The following is a 14,339-nucleotide window of genomic DNA, read 5'->3' as shown; positions in this document are numbered from 1 at the left end:
TCACAAAGTCAAACAGTCAATCAAATATGAGCAGTGGAGCATCTCATATTTTCTATGGCATCATTTAATTAATAATCTAAGAAAACACAAGTAGATCTCATAACAAGCAGCACGAGTAATGGACCCAATTTCAGCCAATACTGATAACTGGGAAAATGTTCTGATCAGTCCGTCTTCCAGCACTTAAAAGACATACTACTGCACTGTGAAACGTGTCTTAATAATACAGTTAAGACGCCAGTATGGTTGAGCAACTGGAAAAATGTGATTTTATCATGATTTATACCATTACCATCTGGGCACTACAGTTACTTACCTACCTAGTCATACTATTCAAGTATTAGGACACAATGTCAGATTTAAAGACAGCAGTAACAATGCAAAATCACATCAACAAAACAAGCTGAAAATTTGCCAGTACTGGGGTAGGATTCCTATTGGACAGGTTGTAGAGAATAACGATCAACCCAAAAAGGTGGTGGTCTCATTATCAAATAAAGTCACAGCTCAACTCTGTTGACATGCGGGGAGAAATTGAAGGTCGTCTCTTCCCCGACTCAGCGGAGAGATGTGACAGATCAATACGTAGGAAGAAAAGAGGCGATATCTCTGACCTGTCCCCAGTTGAGAGTAAATGGATTAATCCCTCCTATAGAAATCACAGCTCCTGATTGCACCCATCAAATGCTAAGCTGCATTACACTAGAACGACAGAAGCTCGATGTGTACCCCATCCCCCCTCACACCCCCCTACAGCTTTTGTGTCTTGTGCTGCTTTGTATTATCCCTGATGAAAATATAATTTGGCTCTTATCTGTGTGTCTAAGCCATACAAATCCAAATCCTCAAAAGTGGCAACTTTCTTACACAGGTATTATGCCCCCCCTCCCTTAACCAAAAAAGATTAATTACAAGGAATTTGGATTGGCATTCTTTTGTTGCCTCGCACCTGAGAGATTGGCTGATGGAAAAAAGCATCCAAGGGAAGATGGAAAAAGAGAGTGAGAAAGAAAAAAAGAGAGAGGAGAGGAGATAACATTGTCAAGCTCTCGTTGATGACAGCAGAACAATGCGGAAGAGGGAGCATCTAGAGAATCTTCTTTTCAACAGGACTATGGGCCTTGGCTGTTTCTTTCTGTTTCCATCTCTCTTTCTTCACCTCACATCCCACTCCCCCCTTTTTTCCCCTCCAAGATGTGCTACATCAGATAGCTCTACGCAGGTTTCCATTAACGCACTGACACCCAGTTATCTTCATCTGCAGCCAGTCTGCGATTTTGGCTCTGCGGCTTGATCCTCGGGGATGGAGTCAGAAAGCGGCTTATTTCAAATACTATCACAGCTCAACAACATGTCTCTTCAGTGACAAGTATGAATGTTTAACATGCATGCTTTTGTGGTTTTTCAATAAAGATTAATGTCTAATTAAGGCCACAGCACTAACTTATCAAGCAAGTATAAAATTGCCGACAGTGATAATTCTGGACTTTTGTTGGCGTTACTGTCAGTCCTGTTTTACCCTCTCCAAGGCCTCTATCTTTAAAAGAATATCATCTGCCCTTAAAAGACGATATCAACCTTTAAGAGCAGTGATGAGGTGTCCCCAACTCAACAGATAAATGTCATATCGCGTTCTTTAATGCCTACAGCCTTTCTGTCTTCTAAAGGTAAAATGCTTTGTGGCTTAAATATCAGTTCCCAAAGCTTAAGGGAGGAAACTCTTAACAGATCAATTTTGCCAAAATGACACAGACATCACCTTGTCATTCCCATAGGTTAGATATCTTTTAGATAACAAAATAGACAGTGCAAGGGCAATCACTGGCATTTAAAACTATTTCATTTCAAAACTACGTCATTTCTTTTGGAGGTGAAACCAGCTGTCACAGATCAAATAAATGTCACACTAAAACAGAGGAAGGTGTGGAATAAGAATTCAATGCTTACAGCTCCAGAAAGTTTGACGACTCTGACTTTTTGTGGCACCTGCAGTCCATCGGCGCCTGGGTTTTTGGCCCGCTGCATCACAGTTCTTTTTGCTCCAGGTTTAGGTCCTTGAGGCTGAGCAAGGCCAGGCCCTGTTGAGGGAGTTACGGGTATGTTCTTTTGGGGGACTTGAGTGGACTGGATTTGAGTAATTGGTCTGTTTGTGTTCTGGAGAGCACTGTTCCTTCGCTGCTGCAGCTGCTGCTGCTGGTTTTGTTGGGGCTGCTTCCACTGGTCTGGGCCAATGGCAGGATGCTGCTGCTGCTGACCGCTACCCTTTACCATCTGCAGCCGTGTCTTGACATTAGGACGTGGTGTGGGGGTCTGAGTGGCACCACTGGGAGAAATAAACGTGCCTTGATTAGGACTCTTGAGTGGCTGATTTAAGGACTGAGGTGTTCTCTGTGGAATCTGTCTTTGCTGTTGTAGCTGCGGCTGTTGCTCCGGCTGCTGCTGTACTTGCGGTTGCTGTTGCACAGGGTGTGGCGTTGGCTGATTTGTTTGTGAGGGCTGAATCTGGGGAGGAACTGGGCCTTGGTTTGGAGTGTTTGATGCACTAAGCCTTTCCAGTAGCTCCTTCTTTCTGACCCCAGCCTGCATCTGTCGTCTCATCTCCTTTCTCTTCAGTATCTCCTCTCTCAGACGCTTTTGCTCCTCAATCTTCATACGATACTGACGTGTCTCCTCATCTTCATCAGGAATCTATTTCAAAAAACACAAGCTGACAATATCATTGCTTGTCCAAAGACTGGAATACAAATCCAGGTACCACACCGCTTCCTATCTGGGCCATATTACTCTGTGTGACTCAGATGTAATCAAACACAAAGCCCAAGAGAAAAAAACAATCGTATTGATCTGTCCTTTCCAATGAATCAAGGCTGCTGTCATTAATAACCTTATGATTGGGCTTTTAATAAATGAGAGTTCTTTTCAGCACACTAATAAGCTCAGCTGAGCTTACATTTTCTAGGTCACTGAATTGAGCAGAGATAAAATTATGAGCATAACACAGTTCACAGCAGCGTTTCAGAGGAATAGATAATAAAAACAAAAGTAGTTAAATAAAATATTTGTCGGAAAAGGACTACTCATTTGCTGTTAAAAGGCTGACCTGTGGTGCTGTGCCCGTTGGTGTGCTTGAGAGTTCCTTGCGAACCACTGTCCTGCCCGCTCCCCCAGGCTGTGATGCTGTCTTGGCAGCAACTTGGCCTCGTCCTCTGCCACCGTCAGGCATCGGCTGAGTGTTCTGCCCGGGACGCACCCCCTGTGTTGCCCTGGCAACAGGCCTGACGTTGCCGGCAGAGGTGGCGGGGCGGGCACTGTTCATGTTTGTGTTGCCAGGTGCGACAGGGACCTCCCGTAGGTTGCTGTTGCGCTGGGGTGGATTTTGCATTTGCTTGGACAGTGGTGTGTTCTAAAAAAAAAAAAAAAAAAAAAAAAAAAAAAGGGCAGATTTTATTAATTTTGAATTTTATTGACAATTAATGCTGTCATACATTACATTTATTTATTTCCTTTTCCATGAGATTTATTTATTGAAGAGGGTGTTACTAAAAAAATATATATATTTAGTTGTATAGAACAGGTCCCATGAGCATGTCTTTCATTAGTTTATACAGATTAGCAAATAAATTAATCTCTCACCATTCGTTGCCTGTTTGCCATGTTGCGCAGCTGGGGGTTCTGGGGGCGGGGAGTCATCTGCCTAGGGCTACCATGTGCCTGCTGTGAATGGAAGGGAATCTGGTCGTGGTGCATCATAGGACGAGGTTCATTGAGATTTACTGGTTGCTGATGATGGTGCTGCTGTTGCTGCTGATGCTGTTGGTGCATGGGCTGATGGGGTGGCAGTGGGTCATGATGGGGAAGCTGAAAAACAGAAGGACTATGCATCAAACTCATTAAAAAAAATGACATGCTATATGCATTAAAATCAGCACAATCAGAATTTAGTGTCACACGTCATGTCTATGAAAAGACAGCATCTGTATGAGCTAATATTTCTGAGCAGTGGATCAGACTATTTTCTCCATGTAATTAACCCCCACATAGTGCCCTCGTGTAGCCACACAGTAATACAAGCGTTAAACACTCACTAGAGGGAGCTGTTGTCTATGTCTCTTGACAAAACATTGAGATGCCAAATAAACATGAGTCTCTTTCCAAAGGCACTGGCAGTGAATATTGTCACTGGTCTTGTTTAGTTGTGTGTACAGTATTCCTGCAGCACCATTTCAACAGTGCAGAACAAAGCCAAGCAAATTCATAAACACACACTTATATTTATTATATTTGTATACACACAAAACACACACAAACAGGGAAGAGAAAGTGTGTGTTTGTTGGAAACGTGTACAAGAATTATGACCAGATTCAAGATGACTGAAGAAAAAAAGTAAAAACATAATAATATATAAGAGATTTCATAATAAGTAAATGCATAGCTCCAAACATAAATGCACAGACATACAGTATATTGGGTCTTCTAAAAAAAAAAAAAAAAAAAAAAAAATCACTTACTCTTAGTCGTACCTGCATCCCGAACTGAACCTGTGGAGGAGGGAACAGGTTCCGCGGTTGGCCAAACGGTTGGCGAGGGCCCATAAAGTGCCTGGGCTGGTTGGGAGGGCCTCCTTGTTGATTCAAGCCGACTATACCCTGGTGACCTTGGTGTGGAGGGAGGTGGGGTCTAGGGGGTTCTCTCTGAAACAATCCTAGCGGATCCTGGCCCTGCTGGTTGAAAGCGGGTCCTGGTGGGCCAAAGCCCATGTGCCCCTGGCTGGGCAGCTGCTGGTGGAGGTTGTTGTTGTTCATCAGAGGACTAGGGCTCTGATGATCAAACATGTGCTGCCCGGGAAACCGTGTTGACTCTGAACGTTCTGAGGAAGACCAAACAGAGACGTCAGTTTTTTGCAGTGTGAGCCCATTTCAATACATCAATTATTCCATCTCCAAATGTATAGTGGCAAGAGAAGCAAAAACAGACAGCTCTATCAAGGTAACCAGGTAAACAACTATGTGGGTTAAATTAAATTCTGCATTAAAACCTGGAATAGGAAATCACAAATGTATATGTTTAATGCAGTTTTCTGGGGCTCATTCTGATGTTTATACATACACATGCATATAACATGAGAATTGCTAATAGAGCAGCACCAGAAACCTAGCAGCATACCCTGTAGGTATACCGCCAGAGGTGATGTTGAATAGGGTTAAATATGCTAAGAAACCTTTGCAACCCTTGTCAAGGCTGGGTGTGAGACTCACCTCCCATAAAGAGAGGTTCTCTGTCCTGAGGGCCTTGAGGTGGCTGGTTCCTAAAGGGCTCCATGTGATGAGGGGGCCGCTGGGGTTGACCAAAATTACCAGACATGTGCTGCTGAAAATCTCCCGGTCCCTGTGAAAACAAGACTCATGAATTATATAGCTTACTGGGAACTCAATAATCAAACAAATTAAACTAATGAAAATGAGAACTTGTTGTCAAACATTGAATGGGGTAGAGTGCTTGTAACTGAAGAGCAAAGGTCATTATAAATGATGCAGAATCTTGACTTGCAAGCATCAATATGTATGCTGATATAAAGAAACCCTTCAGCATGAATTTGCAAGCAAACCTGTATTAATTCAACTGGAGGCTTTGTTGATAAAGCCCCCAACAACCAGGCTCTAACAAGGAAAGGGCATTTCAGATGGGGATAAGTGCCCTCATCTTTGTTTCAACCATTTTGCATCTTCAACAGCTTTTTACTCTTTGCATGCATGCTACTCCCCGCATCTATCTTTCAAGGAAAACTAGATAACAACCCTTTAATCCCTCCTTGGAATTCGAATCCCCCTCATAACTGTCTCCTTTATTCTTTTAAACATCCATCTCTGTTGAAAAATTAACCTGCTATTCAACACGTGGCACTTCCACAAATGGGCTTCTTGCCTCCTCCAAGCCTATTGTAAATTACTTAAGATGCTATCAAGGCTTAATCCATCTTTATTCCACTGCTGCATGGCGGTATTTAGAGAGGAGAGGCGTTGCAAAGCTAGAAGGCCAGAGTTCCAAAAACTTGCTTAATAGAAAGTTAATCAAAGGGGCTTACAAAGACAGGATCACAATGAGGGCACTATCATTCTGTTTTAAAAGGTCAAACAGACAGGTTTGCACAATGAGGACTCTGGTGTCCATATAATACCTATCAAACAGCACAGCTCATCCTCTCATCTAATCCGTGATAAACAGGCTGCAGGCTGTAACTGATGCAAGGACAGCTCTCGAAGACGAGGGGATAACCAGGTTAATACAGCAGAGAAGAGCCAATTGTCAAAGTATTAATAAAGCAGAAAAATTTGACTTTAAAAAGATGTTTTGGTTTAAGATTTCACATCAATTTCTTACATCAAGCGCCATTACACTCTAATAATTACAAAAAAGGAACCTATAACTTCTGCTTCTCATATGTGAATATTCACTTAATGTGTTAGTCCATCATAGCAGGCAATATAAACTCAATCAAATTAAAGTGATAAATAGTTTACGTAGAATAAGCTCATGAACAGGTCCATTTCTTATTTTATTTGGAATTATGTACTTTTTAAAAAAAATTTTTTAAACCATTGTTCAATTTTTTTCAATTCAGAAGGTAAGAAAATATAAATGTAATAAATATAAAATACTGGAAACACTATTCAGCTTTAATGGCAAAACAATATGAATATAATGTAAATAAAATAAAACTAACAGTATTATTATATGTATTATAAGAATAAAACTGGTTGGACTGTAAAGGTGATGAATGGGGTTGCTGGTGTCTGAGTCTACTGTGTTTGGCTTGTACTGTCTTTGACTTCTCACATCAAAACCATGTCCATGCTACAGATGTAGTAACACCATCTCATATTGTGTTTGTGTTGCTTTCATGCAAATGTTCTGCCTGTATCTGTACCATGTGGAAAAATGCTCAAAGTAGTTCAAATGATGAAAACTATTGGCCAACAATACTGTTATATAGTGTGTTAGTAGCAATACAAGGAAGCCAACATATATAGCCTCAAATTAAACTAAATACTAATGGATGTAAAATTGTTGTTAATCTAAATGTATTGTCACGTTATGCGACTTTCAATTATTCTTATATTATCATGTAGACCAATCAGTTGCTCCTGAAAGAAATCTATAGATACATACATAAAAATAATCAAGCTCTCCTTGGTAGGATCTTAATTTGGTTGAGACTGAATATTACTATCCCAGCAGATTAAATATTCTAATAACTTTAATTGGTACTGAGATTAATATTTCAATACCAGTCTTCACCAGGAAAAATTTTATGCCATGGTACTAGAGGCTATGACCCCCACTAGCCCAGCCTTTTAACAATTAAATTTGATGGGATGATAATGTATGATAATCATGAGTAATCAGGTGCCCATTGGTAAATGGAATGTTGCCGGCTGGAATGTCACCTGCATTTCAAATGGTGTCCTTGGCAACAGCAGCCTAAATGCAATTGACAGCTGGGGAATCCAACATTATGCTGTTCATCAGCTCAGTTGTCTGCATACCCTTCCAATCCCACTTTCCACTGTCTGATAAGAGACAAAACAGCTTCGCTTCTGTTACTCTATCAATATCTAGTACAATCACAGATGTCGGGGAACAAGAATTGCCCGACACTGGCACTGAAGGTTGAACAAGTAAATAAAAACCTACATTATGACAAAGATTGACTCCTGTTTGAAAGCCCAGCTCATTTGGCATCAGACTTGTAAATCCACATGAATTCAATTGGATGCAGCTATTTTCCATTGATTCATTTGCATAAATCCATATAAAATGCACTCTTCAGGATGATGTCAGTTAGTATCAGCACCACCTGATGCCTGGGCATCATTAACTAGAAGGATGGAATAACTTAAGGCACTTTCGCTGACTTGCTGGTGAACCGTTTCCCTCAATTCAGTGATTACTTTAAAAGGTATTTGTCATGTCTTGGATGGGTTCTTTGTGAGTGAAATAAAGAACCTTTTCTTACAGGAAATAACTGACTTACGATCCCTTTTCTCTGACGTGAAATTTGGCCTTCAAAATATATGGTGAAAAAAGGAAAGAGGCTCACGCCGCTTCATCCAACCCACACTATGTTTCATAAATTCAAATACCGTTCAAAAAAGGTCTATGTGCCTTTGGGACACAAACTTGCAGAGAGTGAATTTTAACTGGCAGTATATCCTGGTTTCACAATTCCATTATGTGCCAAGCCGGCTCGTCTGAGCCCCAGCCCATCCATGAAAAGTTGTTAACCAAGTCCCGCCACTGCAACCCTGACCTCCACAAGTCTACTGCCTAAAGCCCCTATCACGCATTTGCACTTGTGCAGCCAGAATCATATCAATGTTTACAGATTCGCTTAAACAGTATTTGGCCTGGGTGGGCAGTCTAATTGCCACAATGATAGTGCCCTCACAAAAGGGGACGTTAACCGTACGGAGACAGAGAGAAAGTGAGGCGAAAGGGGAGGGAGAAGAGGAGCAGCTGCTACTCACAGGGAACCTCGGAGGACCCACAGCAGGTCTGGGCTGGCTCTGAGCAGGAGGCATCAAGGGCACTGCAATGAGAGAGAGTGAGAGAGAGACAGAGGAAGAGTAGGGGGGTATAGGGAGGGGGAGGGGGAAATGAAAATGAGGGGCAGTAGGCAGAGAGGGTGATGAAAGTAGAAGAGAAGAGACCATTAGTCCCCTCTATGGACAGGCTGTTACCCTCCTCACATCTTCACAAAAAGAAGCTTGAGGTAATACTAGTTATGAGCATAAAGTTCCAAAATGAAAAATTATACACATTCTACAGATGACAATAATATAAACAGCAGCGTAATTTTGATGAAACTGAATATTATCTCAAGAAATTACAGTATTTTAATAACTTGAACTGGAATAATATTAGCTACTCGACAATAATTTAGCAAAATGGATTGCCTCTAAATAAAGGTTACTATGTGTAAACCTGGAAAACATTCAAATTGAGTGTATTACTTGAAATAAATAAATAAATACACACTGACATATATACAAACACATTCATGCACACTTAATCATGACCAGAGGCAATCCCTGATCTTTCCTGAACTCTTCAGAAGCAAAACCTAAACCCCCACATATACACTTGGACACCGTGACACACACAACCTGTGCACTAACATGCTTTACTAACAAAATTTCAATCTTGGCCTGGACAGACAGGCCAGATAAACCCATCTTTGGGAATGAAATGGTGATGCTGCCAGAAGAAAAAAATTGAGGATAAACCCATTACAGGCTGAGAGCGCTATTCACTTGTCGTTCAACGGAACAACAAAATGATATTCCAATCCAGACACCTTTCAGGATAGTAGGAGGATGAATGCCAGTAGAAAAAGAAAAAAACCCAAAACAAACGACAGTATGCACCTTAACTGCGCTCCCTAATGTTACTGAACTAAAGCTGTAGGATTCTGGATAAAATGAGAATGACTGTTTCTTAGTCATAACAGACACCATAAATCTATAATAATTTTACAGGTGCAGGTTGATATATATACAAACAGACTGAGGCTAACAGGGGTGACAGTAACAAGACAGTGATGTTCAAATTAAAAAAAATAAACTTGATTGACTAATCTTCTCATACTATAATGGTTATGATAGTTAAAAGTCAGTTATTGCCTTCACAAACCACCAAGTCATTGCCTCTACTTTAAATGCTACTAACATTTTTAACCAGAAGTGGTGCTGGATTAATTTATTTCCCTTAAAAAATTCTCAATTTAATACCCATTTAGATTCATATTTTTTGCTGTTGTGGTTTCTCAGAAACTTTTTTAAGCCATTCTATTTCTATTACACATATCTGATGCAGCACAGTTCTGTCATTTGTTGATGCAGCTTCGGGACATAATTAAGAAGAACTTGGTTTGGAGTAACAGATCTCCTTGGCAATGTGTAAGTGGCGGAATTGTTGTAAATGATGAATGAGATTGATTTTGCTTCACATCTATTTTCAAAGTTTTATTATTATAAATTGTGCATGTCTATGAAAACAAACACTGGAGAAAACAACCTGAAATCCTCACAATGTTTTCACCTTAACTCATCATAGATCGTCCTACATACCTTGTACAGATGATGACACTGGACCTCTGAAATGTGGGTTAATGTGGATGTTTTTGGGTTGTGGAGGCTGCTGCTGCGGAGGCTGCTGCTGCTGCTGGTGATGCGGGGGGAAGTTGGGTGGTGGGGAGCTCATCATTCGTGGCGGTGGCTCCATCTGGGGCCGCAATGGTGGAGAGCGGTGAGCCATGTGTGGAGGGATGAGGGGCTGAAGGGGCTGCTGGGCCAGCGGGCGCCCATGGTCTTGGAAGGGAGGAGGCCCTCTTGGACGAGAGGGGTGGTGCTGCTGGGACTGCAGTTGCTGCTGATGAGGAGGCGGCATTCGGGAAGACTGGTGCTAATTGGGAAGAGATGGGGAAATGGAGAGGAGGGAAAACCAAAATAACCTGTCAAAACACATTTCTTTCTGAAAATAATCTGAAGACTTTGCTCGCAGTCATGCACTGAAGCACCAATAAGTCAATTTACAAGTAAGACTGAAGATGGCATCGTGCTACCCTCTTCGGTAAAAAAAGTATATTGAAAACCTTAAGTACTATTGACTCTTAACACCATGTAAGTATTTAGTGCAGCATTTCAAAACCGTCCTGACTTCGAAAAAGAGACACATAACATCCCACTTAAATAGGACGTGATCATAAAAAATAGTTCCGAATACCAATAACCTTCTTCTGCATTGCTGAGGACCACAACTCTGGCTCGTTATATTTGGTTTACATGTTTAAAGTGACTTTTTCTCCTAAAGACCTTCAGATTCCTGGTATCAATTGATGTGCTATGTAAATTTAAGGATTAAATGCTTGAAGTGATATGTAATAATAAAAGCCCACAAGAAACTAAATCCTGAGTAAAGAACAAATTTAATTTTGTATAATACTGTCTAAATGGGCTACTGCCAAGCGACTTATTCTAATCCATATATCAACATTGATAAGGAGAGTGGAGGAGTGATTTTGATTGACTTTTTATGAGCACACAACCATAGACGTGGTGCAACGCAGCACCATATGCACATCGAGTACATTCTTGCTGCATCTGTGACAAATACAAAAAGGTATAAATCACCTTTTCCGACAGAGCACTCCCCTTTAGCAACTTTTTAGGAGGAATGGTTGAGGACCAAATTGATGAGTAATTCCATTTAGAGAGATGATCTCATTAAATGTTTTCAAGAGGATGACTGTACAAATGTTTACCATGCCCATGTTTCCCATCAAAGGAGGCCTATGGTCGTTCATTCTTCCTCTGTTTCCTCTGAATTCTGGGAATCCGAAACTTGGAAAGCCACCTCTTCCTCTGCCTCCTCGTCCTCCTCCTCCTCCTCCTCCTCTTCCTCGGCCTCCGTAGCGGCTTTGTCTCTTCTGACGTTCTTGTTCCTCATACTCCCTGAGATCTGCTTTGGCCTTTTCTGACAGTTCTGATTGGGAATGAAACAGGAAACCATACATTTTACATAAACCTTTGAAACATTTAAATGTGGTGGTGTTTCTGAATTCAGGTTCAATTATGCTCTGCAGGAATAAAATGTACCGAGTGTTTCAGGAATGTTCCTCCTTTTACCAGCCGCATCGGCCAAACGAACAACAACCCCATCCTTTCTTTCAGATTTGAACCTCATGCGACCAGACTCTTCATCTTCCTCATCCTCCTCATCTGATTCTTCCTTTGTTTCTTCTTCAGGCACAGCTTCATTTTCAACCTGAGGACATATTATGAGGTTCATTAGTGGTGACCTTTCTGTACCCCCCTCTGTTGCATCTCAACAGCAAATTCTGAATAAATTCAACCACTAAAAACTAGAGGTGTCATTTAAACATCTCGGCATACCTCCTCCGTGTGGCATACCTGAGTGCCCTCAGCGGTGTCTTCCTCCTCATCTTCCTGCTGCTCTACCCCCAACAACTCCACCTCCTCAGGGGCCTCCTCGTGTTGGACTCCATCTTCATCAAGGGGTTCATCATTATAGGTGGTCGAGTATTCATCATCCTTTAAAGACCATGCAAGAAAATGCGTATTGATTTGTGAAAGAGGTGAAACCGCACAGATAAGAATCAGTAACATGCATTTCACAATCAATCGAATTCCAAGTAATTTATTGTCCAAGAAAGGGTAGAAAGAAAATTAACCTTTATGGAAAAATGAAATAAAACCATACAGGCAAAATGGCAAAATGTTATGGAGAGGATTTTGGGGAGGTACCATGTTTCCGCCCCCCAACACAAATTACCATAACAGTGGGAGTAAGGCTTCATTACTATTCCTGACAGCATTTGAAATTCAATGAGATGTAAATGTTTGACATGATATACAGAAATGCAGGCGCAGATAAAAACACTCCTCCCCGGTTCAGTGATGGTGAAAATATCATTGACTGACTCCTCGCAAATCGCGCCTTTATTGGCTGCACTGTAAGCTCATGACTCCATGGCAAAAACATCAACCAGATGCAAAGGTTGTGAGAGTTGACAAATCATTTTTTACTACTCCACAACAGAATTTCTGTTTAACTTCTGATGCCATAATTGAATTTAAGTCCCAATAGTGATTGCAAAGTCAAGCTCCTATAGCGACAACAGGATTTGATAGAAAGCAATAACATGCTAACTGCATAACAGCTTCCAAAAACAAAACAAAATCATTGTAAAATAAGGTCAGACTGTAGGTCACACAGCAGTGTTTGATGTTGCGGTCCATTAACTTGCCAAACAGCAGCACATATTAATGCAGAAGAGAAAAACCCTCTCAGCAAACCAGACGGATGGACAGGATGCCCCAAGGGAACACAACAGCTTAATCCGTTAAACTGTTCCACGTAGTAGTAAATGAAAACCATAGTGAGCAAAATGTCAAGGCTGGGCAGTTTAGAGCACAATACAAATACACATTAACACCTGCAGATATTTCCGAAAATTCAAAACAGGAATCCATTTGTGCCGTGCACCCCAAGTAAGAAGGTCAAAAACTTATCTTTGTCTGGTAATAGGAGGTAGGCCAGTATATCTCTGTCAGGTGCCAAACACCATCACACCGTGGTAAATGGTCTATAAGGGACATTTGCACATGGATCTGCTCTTATCTTTGATCCTCTTGGATGTGTGCTGAGAGGGAACGGAAACGAATAAAAGGGAAACTCGCATCAATCATTAGAAAACTGTATGGGGTGTCCTCAGGAAGGTCAATAATCTTTTCACCTGCATGAGACTTTATCAGATCCAGTCTAAAGCCCGAGATAAAAGCCCCCCACATTAACCTCCGTCGATTGGCAGCACATCTCCAACACAAAGCAGCTTCTTACTCCCCCAATGATACAGGCCCCAAGGTCACAATGGCACAGGGATTTGGAGGCGACAGCAGAGCATTACCTAACGCCAAACAAGCTGTCAACACAAACTTTGTCAGCAAGATGGAGAAATTAACTGGCAGGGAGTGATAATGAATCTAATCCTCCCCTGGCCCAAAACGCCAACCTACATCTCCTTCTTCTGAATAGATTTTCAATCCTTGCTGTCCCCTTACCGAGACAAGAAAACTGACATTATCTCTTGGACACAATAGCGTTAGACAGAAAAGGGAGTGGGAGGATGTGTGATTGTGTGTGTGCATGTGCAGGCTTTTACATGTGTGGAAGCAAATGTGAGAACTCACTTGAAATTCGCTATCTATGGGTTCATTGATTTGGATGTCTAGCACTTCATCCTGGTAGCCATCATCACCCTCAGCTGGCTCTTCAGCGTAATCCATTTGGTCTTCAGGCATCTCGGTGTTATCGTCCTGGCTGTATTCCCCTGTGTACTCTCCCCCCTCCTGCTCATACTCCGCCTCTACATCCCCTTCCTCGCAGCCCTCTGCACCCAGGTTCACCACTTCATCTGGGTAGTCCGCTTCCCGCAAGTTGTCCTGCTGGTCATAGGATGTGCCCAAGGTGTATGTGGCATTTAAGCTCAAATCCTGGCCACTGAAGAGCAAACAAAATATTAACCTTTTGACCAAAAGAACAAACACAAACCCCACTAAAAAATATTTTATACAAGATTTTATATTATGTTGTTAAATGTGGGCGCTGAATTTGCTTTACAAAAGGCAGAGATGTAACTAGATTACCTTATATTATGATCTTCATCATCACTTTGGAGAAGGTCATCATTTAGCTCTTCATCTGATATTTCTGAAGGATTCTGAAAGAAAAACAAGTGGTCACAGTAACAACAAATGTT

The 14,339-nt window shown here is 41.5% G+C and overlaps 1 protein-coding gene across 3 annotated transcripts in view; it reads right to left on the bottom strand.

The window, feature by feature from the left end:
* rbm33a (RNA binding motif protein 33a) overlaps positions 1 to 14,339 on the bottom strand; it is a 32,577-nt gene that overhangs the window by 7,516 nt on the left and 10,722 nt on the right. The window contains exons 4-15 of one of the 3 annotated variants that reach the window (XM_030123107.1): positions 14,227 to 14,300; positions 13,771 to 14,080; positions 11,953 to 12,111; positions 11,656 to 11,824; positions 11,322 to 11,542; positions 10,129 to 10,462; positions 8,527 to 8,588; positions 5,257 to 5,386; positions 4,510 to 4,868; positions 3,634 to 3,858; positions 3,101 to 3,403; positions 1,948 to 2,688 (exon numbers count right to left, since the gene is read on the bottom strand). In XM_030123107.1, coding sequence (XP_029978967.1) covers positions 1,948 to 2,688; positions 3,101 to 3,403; positions 3,634 to 3,858; positions 4,510 to 4,868; positions 5,257 to 5,386; positions 8,527 to 8,588; positions 10,129 to 10,462; positions 11,322 to 11,542; positions 11,656 to 11,824; positions 11,953 to 12,111; positions 13,771 to 14,080; positions 14,227 to 14,300 — 3,087 coding nt within the window. The remainder of the gene's footprint in view (positions 1 to 1,947; positions 2,689 to 3,100; positions 3,404 to 3,633; positions 3,859 to 4,509; positions 4,869 to 5,256; positions 5,387 to 8,526; positions 8,589 to 10,128; positions 10,463 to 11,321; positions 11,543 to 11,655; positions 11,825 to 11,952; positions 12,112 to 13,770; positions 14,081 to 14,226; positions 14,301 to 14,339) is intronic. The other 2 variants (XM_030123108.1, XM_030123109.1) reach the window with 2 other exon arrangements.

Source organism: Sphaeramia orbicularis, chromosome 20 (assembly GCF_902148855.1).
Source record: "Sphaeramia orbicularis chromosome 20, fSphaOr1.1, whole genome shotgun sequence".
NCBI classification, from domain to species: Eukaryota; Metazoa; Chordata; class Actinopteri; order Kurtiformes; family Apogonidae; genus Sphaeramia; species Sphaeramia orbicularis.
Note: the sequence above shows the minus strand (reverse complement) of the source record. Positions and strands in the feature narration are given on the sequence as shown.